The sequence below is a fragment of the Balearica regulorum genome, chromosome 7, assembly GCF_011004875.1.
Source record: "Balearica regulorum gibbericeps isolate bBalReg1 chromosome 7, bBalReg1.pri, whole genome shotgun sequence".
Lineage (NCBI taxonomy): Eukaryota > Metazoa > Chordata > Aves > Gruiformes > Gruidae > Balearica > Balearica regulorum.
The window spans coordinates 3,456-23,941 of record NC_046190.1 but is presented as its reverse complement, the minus strand read 5'-3'; the positions used below and the strand labels follow the sequence as shown (position 1 = coordinate 23,941).

Here is a 20,486-nt window from a genome sequence, read left to right as displayed (position 1 = left end):
CAAGAATCTAAACCACATTCCAACACATCTACCCACATTTACTGCAGCTCTGGAATTTTCTCACATAATATTAACTATAGTATTTTTTCAGTATCTAACAAATTTCAGTATTTACTATAGGTCAGTAAACAGCGTGAGATTTTGCCTGAAAGGGACCTATATTCAAATGATTAACGAGGAAATGCAAGCAATACGCAGACATTAGCTTATTACGACATAGTGGAAAATTTTCAAAGACACTTAACATCATAAAGCTTGAGCTTTCAAATGAGTTTGATGCTCAGTCATTAGATCTTTCATAGTAACAAAATAAAGTACACAGCATAGAGAGTTACCTGTCAATCTCTTCAAGGACATCAGCAACTGACATCAACGACTTTCGTACATGTTGATGCAAATTGTATTGTAGTAGTGGTAAGCAGAGATTCCACTGGGTGGTACAAACAACCTGAATCACATCAGGATCTCCCAGTTGAACTGCATGTTTTAAGGTTAATTCAAGATTTTTTATCAATTCCAGCCGAGCCTACCCAAATGAAAAAATAATCAGCATATATTGTATTTAATGAATACAGCTTCTTACATGTTCCTCCAAATTTTAATCTTAGGGCTGTTTCTAATAGAAAGCAGTCCCTCAGCCAGCAGACTTCAGAAACTTCTTTTAAATAACTTTAAAAAAAATAATTTCTTTAATAAAACCTCTTTTTTAAAAAAAACTTAATTGATAACTTTAGCTACTCCATGCTGCTACTACATATTTCAGGCAGAAGTGTGTCAGCTATTCCCCTTTCTTATGATAAACAGAAGTATTTTTTTTTTATACTAAGCTACACAGTGTAGGAGAGGACAAAAGAATATTACGAATGGGATTTGCCATACTGTCAATTAAACTTGGTTCCTATTAAATCTAAAAGCAAATCCTTATCTACAGTTACAGAGAGACACTAATTACTAAGTTCTTTTTAGAGGTGATTAAAAAAAACCCACAAATAAAAAAATCAAACAAAAATCCCTCTCCAACTGCATACACTGTGGTAAGAATATTTAGAAATACCTAAATATCTAAATAACCTATTTTTTATTTAAGCAGTGTTAATAGCTCATTCCTCATATTATGAGGAATTCATGACTTTTTTTTTTTTCTTTCCAAAAGTTGAATAGAATTTCTGAACACTGAAATGAGAACACTCATAGATAGGAGTAGGTTTATGTACTAACGCTATCGATTTCCATGAAGCATATTCATACTTTCCATTTAGGAACTTTAGGTACCTCTAATAGCTGTTCCAAATTGCTCATTGTAGGCATGCATCTAATCCCATTGATAATATTGACAATTTAGGCTTCTACTTTTGATGGTCTGAATTATAACTGAGTCAAATGACTATGGAAATCTAAGAAAATCCTCCCCAGAGAGACAATTTATCAGGAATAGTCTGCATTTCTCTGACATAAGAATTTGCATGAGATTGCCCCAAACAGGCAATAATACTTGAGTTGGACTCAATGATCCTTTTGAGTCCCTTCCAACTCAAGAAATTCTATGAAAACACCTCCCATAAATGTAAAATATGAAAATGACAGTGTTGCCCTTGCATGTCTCAATGCTACCATCTTTACTGTTGGAAAGTAATATATTATGAAACTTTGTAGTCAGACAGAAGACTATAAAGGAGAAATATATAACTGCTAGTTATTTTTCCCTATTTTCTTCTTGGCAGCCCAATTAGTAAGAATATAAAGTTTAAAATAATTCCTGATTAGTATAATGTAATTAAGATACACAAGTCCAATGCAATTTTCCATGTTTCACAAATTAAAACTTTCACTTTTCTCTCAAAGTTTATGTTAAGTAACATACCTCAACAACTCCTTTGGTGTAAGTCACAATTTTAGTGCCATTTTTTTTTATTTCATATTCACATTCCAGGCATTCTATTTCAATAAGTTTCCCTTGCTCCTATGAAGTATCAATACACAAAATGCTAATTTTAATAATTAAAAAGGAACACAATGAAGATTAAACCCATGCAATTACACTAATACAGCACTATACTCTCTTACTGAAAATCCCACTATACTGATTACAGCTGATTAACTGAAACAATAAAAAGGGAGTAGAACTTGTTGTTTGAACAGCTGACACTTCTTACTAAGCTGAAGCTGCAAAATAACTTTACCGGGATTTTTAAAGTTGTTCACTGACAGACTTTGCAATAAGAAAATCAGTGTACACTTGATTTTTCCTATGCTGTAATTTGATTTCAGCTCCAGTAGATTCTTGCTCACTAATGTTATTAAAAAGGTACATGCTTGGAATAAACAAGAGCTAGTCAAGACAGAAAGCATTCGTCTTGATGAGTAGTGCAATTTTTAAGTGAAAAAAGAGGTTAGAGTTTTAACACCTCAGGAAAGATCTGGCTATTAAATCATACAAATTATATGTATGGATCATCTAAGACACTTTGTATTCGGTTTCATGTGATGCAGTAGGGAAAGCCAGACAACATCTCCATTCATCATTCATTATGAACTATTATCAAATCACTCAGCATGACCTTTGTTAATTTAACATCCCCATGACTGGAAAGGAGATGAGATGTTGAAAAACTTAGATGAATGTAGAAGTGCCACTATCATGTAATGACAAATACATACAGAGATGGAATTCATGGTATGGCTGAGACATCTGTCAGTATTTGGCAAAAGCCAAGGTACTGGAACTTGATACAGATTTCTCTCACTCTACCGTGAAGACGTCACTGTCAAAATGATGCCGGGCAATTTGAAGATGATCACTTAAACACCAACTAACTCTAAGGGAGAAGAGAAGGTTGAAATAGAAGCAAGGCTTCTCTACTGCTGCCGCAGAAGGGATACTTACTATTACTGTCTATACAAATACTTGAACTAAATCCTTGTGAATCAATGGGTCTACTGGTTTTGGCTGTGACAGAGTTAGTTTTCTTCGCAGTAGCTCATACGGGGCTGTGTTTTGGATTTGTGCTGGAAACAGCGTTGATAACATAGAGATTTTTTGCTCCTGCTGAGCAGTGCTTGCACAGAGCCAAGGGCTGTTCTGCTCCTCACACTGCCCCACCAGCGAGCAGACTGGGGGTGCCCAAGAAGTTGGGAGAGGACACAGCTGGGACAGCTGACCCCAAGTGACCAAAGGGATATTCCAAACCATATGATGTCATGCTCAGCAATAAAAAGCAATAAAACTGGGGGTGGAGGTTGGCAGGGGGTCACTGCTCAGGGACTGGCTGGGCATCGGTTGGTTGGTGGGGAGCAATTGTTTTCATTTGCATCATGTGTCTTTTCTTGGTTTTTTTTTCCTCTCTTATTTTTTTTCTCCTCTTTTCCTTACATCATCATCATTATTTATTATTATAATCTTTTTAATTGTTAAACTGTTTTTATCTCAACCCATGAATTGTCTCACTTTTACCCTTCAGATTCTCTCCCCCATCCCACCAGGGAGGTAGTGAGTGAGCAGCTGCGTGGTACTTAGTTGCCAGCTGGGGTTAAACAACATCAACAGGGAAGGAACAGAAAAAAACATATCTCAAAGCCAGCTGGACATAAGAATCAAAAAGGGCACACACTTTCAAAGACCAGTAATTAGGGAAACCACACAAAATTTTAATCTGAGAATACCCCTACAGTAACATTATAATAAAAATACTACAGAAGAGTAAAAATTATTAAATGTTAGTAAATAACAAATTAAATATTATTTTGCTTGAAAATTAATCATTCCTACTAAAGGAAACTGGGAAACGTATAGGAACAAATACTATCAGAAAAGATCCACACAAAGGAAAGGATTAAGGAGTGCAGTTTGTGGCACAGTGTCTCCGTATTTCTCGCTCCAATGAGAGGATGCTATTGCCTATGTCCTGCTTTCCAGAAAAGATAACAAGTTTGGGGCTTTTTTCGGCAAGCTTTTTTGAACTCCTCCTTCCTTCAGTCCCCTAATCATGCTCCAGACAAATGCTCTGTTTTCTCCTTATCAAAATTACAATTCATATGCTATTCTGCAAGGTTGATATTGTACTCTTAAAGACTAAAGTGAATATATGTAACATTGACTGCTTTTAGAGCTTACATCTTGGGGACCAATTACCATCTCAATGGGTAAACTGGTTAAATGTTCAAAACCTGCAGGTAGCATTTAACTTCCAATCAAAGTGTTCCACAGAGAAGATTTGAAAAACCATAGGCCAAAATTTACAATTAATATTTATTTGCCGAAACTAACTGCACTGCTAATTACCCTATTCTACCTGTACACTACCTTCTGACCTTACATCTTGTCTCTAGTTTAGGAATAGATCACTTATCCAAGTAATTATTTATATTAATGAATATATAAATAATACAGAGATGGACAGACAATCCCAGAACCATCAGCATTATTTTTAAAGTATAATCACAAGAGGAGGGAGGGTGTTTAAAAAAATAATCAACTGTAATTAATATTAATACTTACAGTAATCCCAGCTTTCTTCAAATCAAGTATACAATCATATGCAAGCTTAATGTAGTTTACTTTCACACAAAAACGAGCTAATTCCAGAAGTAAAGGAATCCTTCAAAAATAGAAAAATGTCACTTCAGAGAATCTGATATTGCTCTTCTATGGAATTAGAAAAACACTATATGAAAGTAACTTGGTGCAATATATCTGAAAACCTTGAAGTCACCTGAATATTGGAGGATGTGATTATTTAACAAGGAAAAAGGAAAAATATTAAAGTTGGCTACATGAAAAATACAAAAGTTCATCTGTTTATGGAAAATGATTAGTATACTTCTACTGCAGTCTTGCACAAACTGTTCCTGAAGAACATAAAAAATACAGACTGAAATGTATGCAGCACAAAGATGGTAAAATAGCAAATGAAGACTGCAGGTAATTCTGTAAATACAATGCAGTGAATTGGCACACAACAGTCAAATCCATTGGTCCATTATTTAGGAACTAAGAACACAGAACACCCACAGCAGGAGACTGGGCTATACGTTTGGATCTCTGTAAATAACTGAATGAGCATAGTGTACTATCTGGGATAGGAGAAGTAATGAGATACCTGAATATCAACAAAGACGACTGACCTTAACGAGTAAAAATGTAGTATTACTTCCACATGTAACAGCTGTGATAAAACTACTGGAATAGAGAGTTCAGTTTAGTCTGCATTTCAAAATTATGCTGAAGAACTGGAAAGGGCCACAAGAAAAGCTAAAAATGAACTAAAGTCTGAAAAGCACTTGTCAGTTCTAAGACCTTTTTAAAATTTCATTTTATCAACAACAAATGGTTACGGAAAGATTTAATCACATTATACAAACACCTATATGGAAGAAGATAGTTAACCTTGGGTTCTTTAATAAAACCTAGTAGGATCTTTGTCTTTTTTCAAGACGACCTAAGCATTAACGCAACACAAACTATTATAACTAAGTACGATTTCACTCTCTTCAAGGTCAACAGGAATTTTGACAGACTTCAGTGCAAGCAGGATCTGCTTCAGCATCAACTTGCACAGGGCTATGACAAGAAAAACTCACTTCACACTGAGAAGAGATGCTGGAGGTACACTGTATTGTTTCAGAAGTACATATACAGAATTCAGATTTGCGATGGCATCACTTGGAAATTCATTTGTGTCCCACTGCCTGCAATATATTAGGAATTGATCATAATTTTTCACAAGAAATATTATTGCATTAAAAATTTGAAATAACTCTCCTAACTTTAGAATGGATGACTCTTAGTCCAATGTATCAATGGGACACCTGGATTTTGAAATATCAAAGAAAAAAATAAATAAGTCAACAAAATCTACGTCAGTATGCCAAGTAGGTTACTCAGAGGCATCGAGATACGAAGCAAAAAGAAAATTCCAGCATAAGAATTAATATTTCTGGTGATAAAGTAAATTTTATTCCAGAAGCAAAGACAAATGGTGTGCAAAACTCCTTTCCTATAATGTCAACAAAAATTAATGCACTGTTACTAAGAAAAGAATTAATACTTTTCAATGGGGAAGTGTTGAGACATTGAAAAAAAATTTAAATGACATTTTGTTATGAAGTCTAATTTTTAAAATTGTTTCATGCCTTTAAAATTTAAGAAGTATTACACTTCTCATCCTTGCAATTCGTGCATTGTATTTAGGTGTGATTTCCCCACTTCATCTTTACTCTCTTATACACAACTTGCGTACCAATCTGTTGGATACAGAAATGTTTTTCGATCTCTTAAATTCTTTCACCTGAGAATATCTGTACAACACAGTATTCTTTACATTCCCAAAGAACCATCTCACTTTTTAGCTGAGGCTGTTCTCTAGACAGGCCTGGCAATTACTACCCAAACTGCCATTACAGTATTCCTTTTCAGAAATTAACCTTTGCAGTAGATTTTTCTACTGGCATATGGGATACCAGAACCTGACCCTACCTCTGTAACATCAAGCATCAAAGTACAAGTGGAAGGATACATTTTAATACTTACAATTTTAACATCTGCATTTTATAAATAACTGAAAAATGGACAGAATTTTGTATTTCCTTCTCTACCTGGGCAATATCCATTAGCTTGTGATATACCTGTAAAATAACAATTTAATTATTAATTGACTAAACAAGCAAATAAAGGACAGACACTCAACAGGGATAAAATAGAACAGGTATGTTGACTCTAGGCTTCTTCATGGACTTTAGGGGCAGTGAGACTACTATGATAATCTATGTCGTTCTGCATAGATACCACAAAGATCACCTAGTAGAGCTATACTAATCCTCACACAGTGAGGATGAGAAGTATGAGCAGAAATCTAAATGTGGAACTAACATCTGAGTTAGAATTTTAATTAATGCATTTTTAATAACACCTTTTGATAGCACCCATTCTGAAATCATCTATCCAGTTATGAGAAACAAGGCCTATTAAAATTTATCTGTAACTATAAATTACATATAACAAAAAACATTATAAAGAAATGGCAATAAACTGTAGTTACTTCAATTTAACTGTAGAGTTACACATTAAATGTGTGCACATAATTTCTTCTGACTCCTTCACACTGACTGCCCATTGCAAGCAATACTGATTACTTAAGCTATACTGGAACAGTATGTTTTGCAGGACTTAAGTATGCTGTTACTAAAGCACTCAATAGTGTGGATCCTACTTCTGTAGCCCAGCTGAGACATATACCCTGAGTACAATTTTAGAACAACTTTATTCTTCTAAGGCCACTGTTAAATAGCTTTCCTCAACACTGCCTCTAAAAAATACAAAAGTAATTTTGACCTTGCCTAAATGTTATTGCTTCATTAATACTGTGCATCTGGAAGGTTGTAGATTGGTTCCCTTAATTCAAATGTTAGAGAACTTTATATTATAAACATATGCTCTTGAAATGCAATGATTGGGAATAGACAGAGACAATACAGTGTACCAGAATAAAAGAAAATATGACTGCATCCAACTGCCAAGCTTTATTTGCCTGTTTCTGCTTTTGCCACATTCGTCTTCATCCCCTTATTTCCAAAACTAAGTGCATGCAAGAAATGTGAACTATTGTTATTTGCTCTGATTCCCAGAACTACTTATAAGGTTCAAGTTAGGTCATTTAAGTATTTATCGGTGTGAGAAAAGTCAACAGATGCTATGTACACTCAATGGCATAAGACAGGTTAAGTTGCACCCACTACACCTTCTGTGTTAAAAGTAATTATTCCCAAACATAATTTTTAGGGCTAGCAACAGTTATCCCAATGATATTATGCTGTATTAAAATAACATGGAGCAGTAGGGAACACTTTAGCTTATAGTATCAAAAATATACAAATTGTAAAAATCTCTGCAATTCTACTGTATCGTTTGGGAGCTCACAAAATTTAAATGAAGGAAACAACATATTTAACAATTGTAACTATGATCTTATGAAATGTAGAGAAAACTCCTGTCTTACTGGGAATTTAAAATATTTTACAGCATTACCATTAGAGAAAATATTTGAGAGTATTTATCTGGAACATTTTCCTTAATAAAGGCTGCTGCAGTAGATGAAAACTCCTTTGCTTCTTTCAGTTTGGAAGCATCAAGGAAGCACTCAAGTAAATTTCTGCAGATCAAATAAATATTTGCATTAAATACTTATTAACACTGTCTGAAACAATTCTTAATTATATTTTTTCAAGAGAGTCTTTATATTTAAGGTACCACTCCTAAATGCAGTGTAAGTGATTAGTGCTATAAAACATTGAATCAACATGAAAGACATCCTCTAACTTCTACATCTTTCTTTCTTCAGGAGACAGACAGCTGTTAACATACATTTATTGCAGATCATAAAAATAATCCTGGAAATGGAGACTTTTCTGAAAACTTTTCTCAACAGGACATCTGGAATTAAAACAATAAATTATTTAAAGCTGTATGAGAAAAACATTTCTGTGAGATATATTCTAAGATTCTTCCTTAACTACTGGAAAGCCTAGAAGCCATCTAGCAAAAGAAAACTATTCATGTTGGGAACTGCAGCATATCTACTGATTTTTTCAATACTTTCTCTGATTTAGCTGAAAAATAGCCTGTGATTCCATGAAATAAATTAACAACAACAATAAATATTCAAAATTAAACACAAATGTAAGAGAAAATACATGCTACCATTAGTTTCGTAACACAAACACATTGTGTGCACTTGCTAGTTCTCATCAATACCTCAGCAAGAGTATGTTTTGTATAAAAAACCTGCATGCGTAGTATTCTAGATAACCTTTAACATACCCTTTGGAATGTTTTGTTACTTAATTTTTTATTTCCCTCCAGTTTCAGCTTATAAAGAAAATGCTCCATAGCAATAAACCATCAGTCATAGACCAAAGAAATAGAAAAATTCACAAAGAGAAAGGAAAAAAACTGTGGCAGAAGTGTAACAGGAACTGGAAACAGTGTGTAGAATAGCAGACCAAAACATCTCTGAGAAAAGTTTGTCTGACCTTGAAAAACTACATGGACACTCTTCATTTTGCACACAAAACTGTTTCTTTCAGTAGAGATTGCTGTGGAGGCCCCATCTCTGGCAGTGTTCAAGGCCAGGTTGGATGGGGCTTTGGGCAACCTGGGCTAGTGGAGGGTGTCCCTGCCCATGGCAGGGGTGGCACTGGGTGGGCTGGGAGGTCCCTGCCCACCCACACCAGGCTGGGGTTCTATGATCTTGAGAAGACCTTTCCAACCTCAACTGTTCTGTGAAGATAGCAGAACCAGGGGCCTTTCACTAAGAAAATGTATGCTTTGTTATAACCCAAGACTGTTAACTCAAGCAAACACTCTGTCTGAAGAAAACTCCTTCGCGCATGTTTTTTCTTAGCAGAAGTGACCATGTTTAAACACAAAAATATTTAAATTCTACCATTTGAACACTGATGACATCTGAAAAATAAGTGCACAGGTGTCATCGTATGTACACTGTTCAACATGCAATGGGAAGTCAGATCAAGACCACTCATACACAGCTCAAACAAACAAGGATATTTTCAATAGATACACTGATAATTATTTAAGCATATTTGTAATACGTTAACATGTACCTTTCTGTTATTCTCATTACAGAAAAATGTATTTAAAGGCAACATAAAAAAGTATTAATTTCTCCAGTGACTTAAAACCCAGCAGCTATAGCAGAAAGTAACAACATACATGTCTATTTGAAAATTCTGTATTTGTACCCATCTTTTAAAATTACATTTAATCGGGTTGCATTTTTCATTTCCTTATACAAGCAGTAAGCACTTTCAGTCATGCTTAATAACAACATCCTTGAAATGGGGAAAATTACAACATATTTCTTCATCCATTAATTGTCTTCAGTGAACTATCAATTCCTAAAGATGCTAATTAGAATTAATATTTAATTCAGTGTAAATTACACTATACACACTTCTGAACAATATGTATGCATAAACCCCTATATATTTCCTAAATAAAACACGAAATTGGGGGACAAATTTCAGTTATGACAGACGTAAATGTGGAAGGCATTTTTATCCAGCCCTAGATTAATACTCTCTTCCCTAAAAATTATTAGACTTTTAATTCTAATTTTTTTTGCATAATATTTAAAGATATTCTGTGAATTCACCGTGATGGAAGGTTTAACTCTCAAAAAACAATCTATTTCCCTTTGTTAACTCCCAGAAAGAAAACCTGTTGATTTAAATCTCAATAGCCTTGTTTATGCAAGTTATTCTCTTTTTTGTAACTGTTGGGCTCTTACTTTGCATACGACTGGTTAAAAGAAGATCTATCTCATTCATGCCTTGAAACATCAGGCCAAGCAGTATATCCAAATTATCAGGGACAGCCTTTAATTTAATACTGAAGAAAACTGGATATAATACTAATTAAAAAGCTTGATCGAAAATAATTACATTGATAAGAACCATACAGTACCAAATTGCACATTAAAGCATGTGACTTACATATAAAACCCACACCACTACTGATGACAACTCATCTCTGTATTCTTAATTGCTGTATTTGCAATAGAAATACTTATTTTGCTCACTGATTTTTCACAAAGTTTCATTTCAACCTATAGTTATGGGTTAACAAGAGGAAAAAAAAATAGTAAGAAAGATATAAAATCTTCACAATGAAGAAGGAGAAAATTAGAAGGTATCCCGAGTATGTTCTCTCAACCTTACCAGGCTGTTCCTTTCTCTTCAGGGATCAGAGGACTGAAGAGATCTTTCTTTATCTATTTAAAGGTTATGTTTCTTTACCTGAAGAAAATAGTTCTTAAAGAAAACAGGAGTTTTTCTTTCTCCTCCCTTAAAAGGACTGCACATAAGCAATGACTCAAACACTACATCCAAAATGACTGTGATACTTCAGATTGGACCTAGGGCCTAACTGCTTCTGCCGCTAAAATTTTAACCTCAAATAAATATTAAAATGAAGCACCTTTTACGTTAAGTATACATTTATGTATCTTTAAAAGTTATGAATTAAGCTTTCCACAATAAATTTATCTACAATGTTACCAACAGAATATACTTTATGAAAGACTACCTTAAGGTGGCAGCCACATGTACAAGACTACAGGATGAGAATATGAAAAAATAGAATTAAACTTACATCATGAGTTCTGCTCTCCATTCATTGTCTTGCTCTTCAGTTTGGTTTAATGCTTTAACAATCTGAGAAAGGCTGGGAATAAGACAATAGCGGAATCCAGGCTTAAGATATGGCCTCACAACTTGCCAATACAGAACTGAAGCATTATATATCAAAAAATAATACCTGAAAAACAAGAATCAAGAATTTAGTATTTCATGGACTTAGATAAACATAAAATTACATACGGAATATTTTAAGGCACTTCTAAGAAACAAAAATCGAAACTTTCCTATGTGTTTAGATAAGAACCAATCCCGACTAAGAACTGACAACACAAGTACAACACAAGAATACGGTAACTTGCAACTACGCTCTACCCTGTAATTAAGCACTTAAAATAAGCTAACGTGGTGCTCTCCTTCCACAGAGCATAAATATAAAACATGAAGAAACGCTCGGAGATATCTACCAGTCTTACACAGGCTGATTCATCCCATCTATTTAAGACTGTTCAGTATTCATATATTGTTGCAGCATGCACAGTTACAGAAATGTTGTACAAAATGAAAGGAAAATCCACAAAAGCAGAACAAAATCCCAAACGCCACAACTCTAAACTACTGAGTGAAAATCTGAGACAAACAACTATGAAAACCTAACTCAGTGACATTTCCTGTGATTTAAAGAGTTAATCCTATCAGCAGGGTCTACCTTCGATCATGGGTTGCAAAATCTATTGCCTTCATGAAAAACAGCACAAACTTTTCAAACTCTTCCTAGAATAGAACAAAAAAAACTGTTAATGCCATTTGAATATGGCTTTTATAAATCAGTGCATTATTTTCCTATTTCAATATGTTCACATCTCATAATTTTTATTTTCAGACCAACTTCAAATAAAACATGCTGCCATAATAAGTTGCTGCCATAGAAACAAATAACTAAAAATTGGTAGCATTGCCTATTACTAGGCAATGTTTTCCTGATTTAAAATTTTAAGACAGAATTTTAAGGACAGAAAAGGAAGACAATAACAATATTATTAATCCACAAAACAAGTGATGAACAGCACAATTTCTCACCACCCAAAGTCAATGTCCAGCAAGACCCCGAGCTGTCCTGCCTCCCTGCCAACCCCCCAGTTATATCTGGAATATGATGTCATGTGATATGGAATATCCCTTTGGCTGGTTTGGGTAAACTGTCCTGGCTGTCTCCCCTCCCAGCTCCTTGGGCACACCCCACTGGCAGGCCAGTATGAGAAGCTGAAAAGTCCTTGACTGCTTGGCAACGACTAAAGCATCAGTGTGTTATCAATATTATTCTCATTCTAAATCCAAAACACGGCACTATACCAGCTGCTAGGAATAAAATTACCTCTATCCCTGCTGAAACTAGGACAGATACTAAAGTAGAAAAGTTGTGCTTGGCCCTTAAGAACAGAAGCATCTTAATCAGCTAACAAGGATTCCACAGGATGGAAAGCAAAATAAGGACAAATCTGTTTTCTAAGTGAATGATAATTACTAGTCATACTGCACGAGATGCTGTGCCACTCCTATTGTCATAAATGATGGAGGAACACAACAGAGAAAAAACTTTACAACTGATACAAAGTGTATCTTAACACACAGCATAAGGAACCAAGTTCAGACTACACATACTGGGATGGTTCTTAACTTCTAAGAAGTTAGTAGGAGTCAGGAAGAAAACAGCAAAATTTGGCTGTGATTTAGAAAACATCACAGAACACTTTGTTTAATTTAGAAACACAAGGGGATAATTGAACATTAGAAAATACTCTTCAAATACGTACAAAATTTTAAAGGCACCACTGATCAGCCGTTCTGCAGGTGCGCTCAGAGAAGGCAGACAATGTACAGATAACATAATAGGCAAAATATTCTAGCTTGAAAGATAATTCAAACACATTATTTGAAACACAGCAACATCTGTCAGGGAAATTTGTGAACAGAAATAACACAAACACGTTAAGGCCATTTTAGGGAGTCAGATATCATTGACAAATTGTCAAAGTTGACTGACCACAGTATGAGCACAAGTCAAATACTGCAGACAGAAACAGATCTCACTCCACTTTAAATTCAGCAGGAGGTAAGAACTGCTCATCGTGTATGGACACAGTATCACTAAATATTATAGCACCGAAGCTTTTAGAAGCAGAAGCATCCTGCTGAGTTGCTACCAGAAAACATCTCTCATTTCAAAAAGCCACATCCAAAGTACTACATGGCTGTAGTTACTGAACAGTGGTGGAAGCACACTGCTACTGTACAACCTCTCTGCGGGCCCCTTTACTCCTCCATTTCCCATGATTCTGTGAAATGCTTAGTGTGATCCTGAGTAAAACTGGTTACCAGTTACACCTAAATTTGGTATGAAAGTATTGTATTGATGTCAAAAGTGAAAAAGTTGACTTTAAAACATTCAATCATCTGAAAAATTTTGTGGCGTTATTTTGTGTCCTCCCCAAAGTATTTGCAGTTTTAGTCTAATTCAGCTGGTAAGTTTTGTTTACTCACAAACTACCTGCTAATGTATTTTCCTTTGATTTTTTTCCCACAGTCCTGAATATCCTTATGTATTTTAAATGACTGAAAGCAATACATAAAAACCTAGGAAGAAATACTCTTAAAACCTGGCTTAATATAATGCAACCTTCAGAACTTCTCACCAAATTATCTGTGGAGAGTGGAGTGTGCAACTGGCCTTGGCACAAATATGCTCTGCCAAGAAACTGGTTCACAGGAAATCTTCCTTTAAAAAACATCTGTAGACAGTCACTGCTCATTTCCAGATATCCCAGCTAAGACCAAAAAAAGCATTTTAATATTTAAAAAAATGCAACAAATAACTAAGTAAGAATTGTTAGGTTTTAAAAATTCATGCCTACTCAAAGTGTAACATGTAACTGCATTATCAGTATGCAAACAATATTCCATAAAGCTGCGTATCAGATCTGGTACAAACCCATTAAGATTTATTAAATTTTAAAGCTAGACTTTTGTGATTCCAAATGTATAGGAAAAGAGCTCCTTTATTTAACAATGCTCCTGAGTCAGCCATAGAACCCCTTACAGTATACAAACAACGTTTCCTTTTTTTAATAGCCATTAACAGAATTGTTAACATAAAGGCAAAATTCTTAGTAGATTTTTTTTTTTTAAAAGGACAGATATTAGCCTGCAGGTTTCTGTACGGATGTCAGCGCTGCACCTCACATTTCAGACAACAGATAGAATTTGAGTGGCTTGCAGCTTAGAAAAAAAATTGGTTTATTAGAAACTGTCTGCTTGAAATCAAATCACTTGTACCCACGGATTGAAAATTTAAAAATACTTCAAAGTGAAGAATCTCTACCACATTTTATAGAGGTCAGCTCACTTAGCAACAACTTTTCAAAACTAGAATGTCACCTTTTCTTCATTTGCCCAGTAGGGACTGTTCACAAATGCATTTTCTTCAGTCATAACCAAATTGCTTACATTAGTTTTCCATAACAAGAAAAAGAAGGCATGGCAAACTATTTTATATTCATATGGCATACCTTGCATATTTTGGTCTAACTGCAAACTTCACAAACCACAGTTTGTTGACTGATTATAAAGAAGTGATAATTCAGAGGCCTAGTTTTAACTAAAAATGCATGTTTAAACAATTACTCACCAAAAATAGTAGAGTATAATACTTTCTACAGACACTTCTGGGAATATTTTTAAGTAGTAACTTTAACAACTGTAAATACAGTATGCCATATAAGTGTTTTTATTCAATAAACTGCCTAAATTACAAACCTGAAATGCTTGTTCAGCACATAAAACATATAAGTCGGTGCTGAAGTTATCTGATGAGTCAAGTGCCAATTTTCCTTGACTGGATGATTTGATCAACTCATAAGCATTCTTCAAAGCCTGAACATCTGAAATAAAAAAGGAATACAGAATGTACATAATTTATGCTTCAAGGTGGACTGACAGATATGATCACATTTTTTCAAATCAACTATATGGCATCCTGTTTCTGCTTCACAGAATTAAATTATTTTTAAGGAAAATAACGTCCAACAAATGTTGTTCAAAGTCAGCCACAGCTGTAAGATGAAGCATTAACAACCCTCTTGCAATTTAAAATCACTAACGCTACCACACAAGAAAGCGAACTTCTGCGAAGGCCTGATTCACGCTTCCCTGAACTCAGCAGTACTCCTCCTGTTGGCACAGAAATTCGAGATTCGATCCTTAAACCTGCTGTATGAAGTAAACTTGACGGGAAGAAAACTAGACTAAATTAAGAACACTGTAGCAGTTACTTCTTTTCATAGCTAAGAAGCACACTTAAAGCATTCCGAGGAAGAATACGTTTTCTATATATTTAGAAACAGATTAAGATCAAGCAATTTTCGTGTTTAAAGTGCCATTTTCATTTTACTGGTTTTTACAGACGGGCAAAACCCCGCAACCGTCCGACACCCTCTTACCTCGGCGGCTCTCTGCGGCCAAGAGCCGCTCCCTCACGGCCAGGTCCATCCCGCTCCCCGCCCGCACCTCACCCCGCGGACGGGCGCCACGGACGAACCTTCACCCCGAGCGACGTGGCGCAGCTCTACGAAACGAGCACGGGGCTTTGGGGAGGCGTTTTCGGATGAGACCTCCCGAAACCTTCCCCGAACAACCCGGAGAACAGACGCGAACGCAGGGCGCTCCTGCCGCCGCCCCGCTCCCGGCCCCCCACCCTCTTCCTCCGCGCCCGCCGCCGCCGCCCAGAGCTGCCGTTACCCTCCGCACGCCCCCACCGGCGCGCGTATCCTAGCAGCGCGCTCACAACAGGAGCGCCCGCCCGCTCCCCCCCGCCCCACTCGAGGGGAGGAGCGAGCCCCGGCGGTACGCGCGCCCTGGCTCACACGCCGCGCGGCGGCTCGGGAGGCGGGGCGGCAGGTGCGCGCGCGGCGCGGGTGCCGCCCCTCGGGGCACGGTGCCGGACAGCGCAGGGCATTACTGTGTAATGCTTTACTCAAAAGGTTTCATGTTAGAAGCCCTTGAGATGGGGACAAAAATGACTGGTGAAACCTTTTGAGTAAAGCATACACCACCAGTTACTGAAGCTTTGAGCTCAAGCAGAACAAACGCAAAGGGCATTTGGATCGTACCTGCCAATGCAGAAAGAAGCCATAGTGTCACCGAAATTCGGGAATGAAAGAAAACTCCTTAACGCCAATTTAGCATGAAGAAGCAGGCATTTCCTTTTATTGTAGCGCTGGGTGTCAGGAGGATAGCTCCTCCAATCAGGCACCCCTAGCACTGGTTCTCTTGTCTTTATACACGAGTGTTACAAAGATTACAAAGCGGTACACTCCCCGTTCCAATAATTGGTTCCTATTTCTTTGCCTAGTCTGCAAACTAGAACGCATGCTGAGTTCCTTTCTCCACCTCTGTCTTTTGCGTAGGTGCTATAATTTGGGTAGGGGGCTTATGGGTGGGTGGTGGTGGGGACCCTGGCCCAAATTCCCTTTCCCCTAGTTCCTCAATACTTTGGTGTTGGTAATTGTTCGCTCTGTGCCTCAGCAAGATCAGGATGCTGCTGGAGGCAATGAATGGCCTCCCTTTCTGCAAGGTATGTACATAAGGACCTTGAAGTGTCTTGTAGCTCCTCCTTTTTATCATGATGTGTGGCAGGTGCTCATTCTAAGAATCGTTAGCCTTCTACCTAAAGCAACAATGAATAGTTTCTCACCACGTATAATACAAATAGGCCTTCGTTACAGGCCTAACTTTTTGGCTACAATAGGATAGAGTATGAACAATTACCTTCTGAAACTCATTTCACTGTGTGTCACCAGGCACAATTTTATGATAAAAAAACAACAAAAAAACACCAAAAACCTTCAGAGAACAACAGTCCAGAAAGGGGATACAGTCAAAAAAACCTGGAAGCTCTCTGACCACGCTGACATGAAGACATACCAGATGAAGCATTTAGACCTTCATTATTTCCCCCTAACTGCTTAGTCATGGCAGAAGCTATGAAGTAAAACACCGTAGTCATGAAGACAATATAAAGGTTTACACATATGTCATGGTTTAACCCGGCAGGCAGCTAAACCCACCACACAGCTGTTTGCTCACCCCCCGGACCCTAGTGGGATGGGGGAGACAATCAGAAAAAAAAAAAAGTAAAATTTGTGGGTTGAGGTGAAGACAGTTTAACAGAACAGAAAAGGAAGACAATAATAGTGATAGTAATAATAATAATGGAATATACAAACAAGTGACGTACAGCACAATTGCTTACCACCCAAAGCCAGTACTCAGCTAGTTCTCAAGCCAAATTGCCTCCCGGCCCACCCCCCCGGTTATATACGGAGCATGACATCATACGGTATGGAAGACCCCTTTGGCCAGTCGGGGTCAGCTGTCCTGGCTGTGTCCCCTCCCAGCTCCTTGGGCACACTCTGCCTTCTCACTGGCAGGCCAGTATGAGAAGCTGAAAGTCCTTGACTGCCTGGCAACAACTGAAAACATCAGTGTGTTATCAACAGCATTCTCATAGTAAATCCAACACACAGCACTCTACCTGCTGCTAGGAAAAAAATTAACTCTATTTCAGCTGAAACTAGGACAATATATAAATTCAACTTTGAAACCTAAGGCCTTTGTACTTTGAGTTAAATTGAAATTCTGTACTGGTAGGGTGTTCCAATTCTGATGGACAGAACACATCATTCTGAAGTGCAGCATTGCTGGTGAATTTCCAAAGATGTTACTTGCAGTCATCCTTAGCTGAAAGATGAGTATTAGGAGAGGCTATAAGGGTGACAAAACAAATGGTAAGTGCAACAAATTCTTATGCTGCAGGCCCGGCTACTGAATAAGTTACACATGTTGTATACTTCAGAACAGTAGAAGATCCTTCAGTTTATGAAGCACTGGAAACATTACAAATGTGTACAAGGACCTGTAAAGAATTCAGCAGTAGACTCCTTCCTATTCTCTACCTGTTCTACCTACTCCTGTCCACACTGAAATTAAGTAACTGTCTTGCCTGCATCAATGTTAATAAACAGAAATAAAACTTGTCTGAAAACTTCAGCAGGACAAGGAAGGAAAACCCTATAGCAAATCTGTGGCAATTTCTGAAGCAGAAAGCAATATATTGGTCTTCTGTAATTACGTTAGGCAGTTATGTCAATGGCTTACTGTGACTTACCATGATATGCTTACAACGTTTGTACCCAAATTTTGTATCTCTTAGTGCATGATTCAGCTGCAGTCCAGCCACTTCTTCTTGATGGCCTTTGGCAGAATCCCCAGACACAGGTAGGACTAGTGTCTCCCGATACAAAAATCAAGATGTGAAAGCTCTACACATATTGACTCAAGATGAAGCAATCCAGAGCCAAAATGGCTCCACAATAATATAAAGGTCTCAAATTATTCCATTTATTATTCATCCTCATGAAATACCTGTGGTAAGAGTTTGGCTGTATTATCCACAAATTTAATTAAAGATTATGGACTGCAACATAATGAAAAGTGGTGACATCATTTGTGATATAAAAGTGAATATAAAAATCTACTAATTATGTCACAGTAAAATGCTCAGGAAAATACAGAAAGGAAACTAACAAACAAACAAAGACCAAGTTAAAACCACCCATTTGAATTCATTTGGAAATGAACTGAAAGGAATTAAATGAAAGAATTGATGAAAAAAAAGTGTAGAGTTGGGGGATGCTCACATTCTACTTAGCCAAGCTTTCTGACTTTTCTTAAAAAATTGTAACCCAGTACAGAATGACTGTGGTACTCAAATCTGGAAATTCAGAAATATGCATTCATCCTCTCACTTGTTATGCAACAACGGTTATGACCTCCTGACAACTTACAGATAGAAACAAAGCATTCCTGGTTTGCTTTTTGGTTCACTGCTGATAGCTTTTGCTAAAGGGTCTTGATGGACCCTATAGCAGTACTATAGTCAACCCTATTTCTACAAATAAAAGGATTTGTTATATTAACCAACATAATTAAAACTTTAAAAATGGAAAGTCTCCTGTAAATGGTCAAAAGTAAGTGCATCAGGGAGGTTACTTCACACTCCAGTTGCCTCTTATAGAATTCTTTCACTTTCCTTGAATAGGGGAGGTTCTAGATAATGTGCCTGATTCCAGTCCTCCTACAGAAAACGTGAGTCTAAGGAGAATGAGAAATAGTACAGACCTAATACTCTTTAACGAGAAAAGTAAAGACCTCAAATGAACCATTCGTTTGCTCCATATGCACTATTTTTTTAATTGTAATTACTTTCTGACTCTTTTGTGCTCTGATTTGCAGATTCAAACATCTTGTTTCACGCATTACAAGTTTATCCTTTTCAAAGGGCTTTTCTGCAGTGTGTTTTTTTAACACCTAAGAGAGAACAAAAATGGTTTTCTGTAACATTTTATCATCTATTGCTCCTTTCCTTCTGCTCTACACTAAGTATCGCAGGAGAGCTTAAGGCCAACTGCACTATCTGTACAGCAGATGCTGTCCCATCTCATCATGTACCCTAGAATTCATACATGACTCCAAGGAGACTAGACATATACATTCCGTTTATCCCCAAGCTGCATACTAACACAAAGCCATGAATGCACATAAAGAAGAGCAACAAAGGGGAGAAACAAAATTTCTAGGCAGCAAAGAAATTTAGACAAACTGGAAGTACTATCTATATATTCTTTTTGTTTAGAAATTGATCATGAACAGATAACTTGTATTAAATGAATTTCCATTCTTAATTCTCCAAATAAGAATTTAAATCAATCTGTCTGGATTTAAAATTTTTATTATATGTTTCTAGAAAACACTCGTAACCAAATCACTGAAGCAGTAAACCTACCGAGGAGTGGAAGTAAGTATTTTAGGGAAAGCAGGTGACAGCAGATAATAAATATCCAATGACACAACACATCTGTTGTCTACGCTGTCATTACTTCTTGCCAAAAAAAAATAATGGCTTAACATATCTCTTCTCCATCACTGCTTCTGATGAAAACCTGGTACTTACTGAACAGCATAAGAATGTAACTAGATCAGATCAAAGGTCTAGCCAGTTAGCTTTCTTCTGACAGAGATGAACAGCAGAAGGCTAAAGAAGAGTTTAGAACAGGGTATTGTAATGTTTCCTCAGTAAGGAATCCCCTAAGCTTCCAATAGCTCATGACCAGCAACCTTAGGCATCTGGCTTTCTTACAGTACCTGTGTTTTTAATAATCTTTGACATGCTTTCTGTCATGAATTTTCCTTATTTGACTCTTGCATGCAGACTTTTGTTATCT

The 20,486-nt window shown here is 36.7% G+C and overlaps 1 protein-coding gene across 8 annotated transcripts in view; it reads right to left on the bottom strand.

Annotated features, from left to right (window-relative positions):
- The window catches only part of CFAP46 (cilia and flagella associated protein 46), an 84,729-nt gene extending 68,852 nt beyond the window's left edge, over window positions 1-15,877 (bottom strand). For 7 of the 8 annotated variants that reach the window (XM_075757554.1, XM_075757552.1, XM_075757551.1 and 4 more), the window contains exons 1-11: window positions 15,645-15,877; window positions 14,962-15,086; window positions 13,842-13,973; window positions 11,858-11,922; window positions 11,165-11,329; window positions 8,021-8,144; window positions 6,527-6,621; window positions 5,578-5,685; window positions 4,496-4,595; window positions 1,862-1,960; window positions 336-526 (exon numbers count right to left, since the gene is read on the bottom strand). In XM_075757554.1, coding sequence (XP_075613669.1) covers window positions 336-526; window positions 1,862-1,960; window positions 4,496-4,595; window positions 5,578-5,685; window positions 6,527-6,621; window positions 8,021-8,144; window positions 11,165-11,329; window positions 11,858-11,922; window positions 13,842-13,973; window positions 14,962-15,086; window positions 15,645-15,693 — 1,253 coding nt within the window. In that variant the 5' untranslated portion in view covers window positions 15,694-15,877. The remainder of the gene's footprint in view (window positions 1-335; window positions 527-1,861; window positions 1,961-4,495; window positions 4,596-5,577; window positions 5,686-6,526; window positions 6,622-8,020; window positions 8,145-11,164; window positions 11,330-11,857; window positions 11,923-13,841; window positions 13,974-14,961; window positions 15,087-15,644) is intronic. The other variant, XM_075757557.1, reaches the window with a different exon arrangement.
- Between the last annotated feature and the right edge of the window lie 4,609 nt (window positions 15,878-20,486).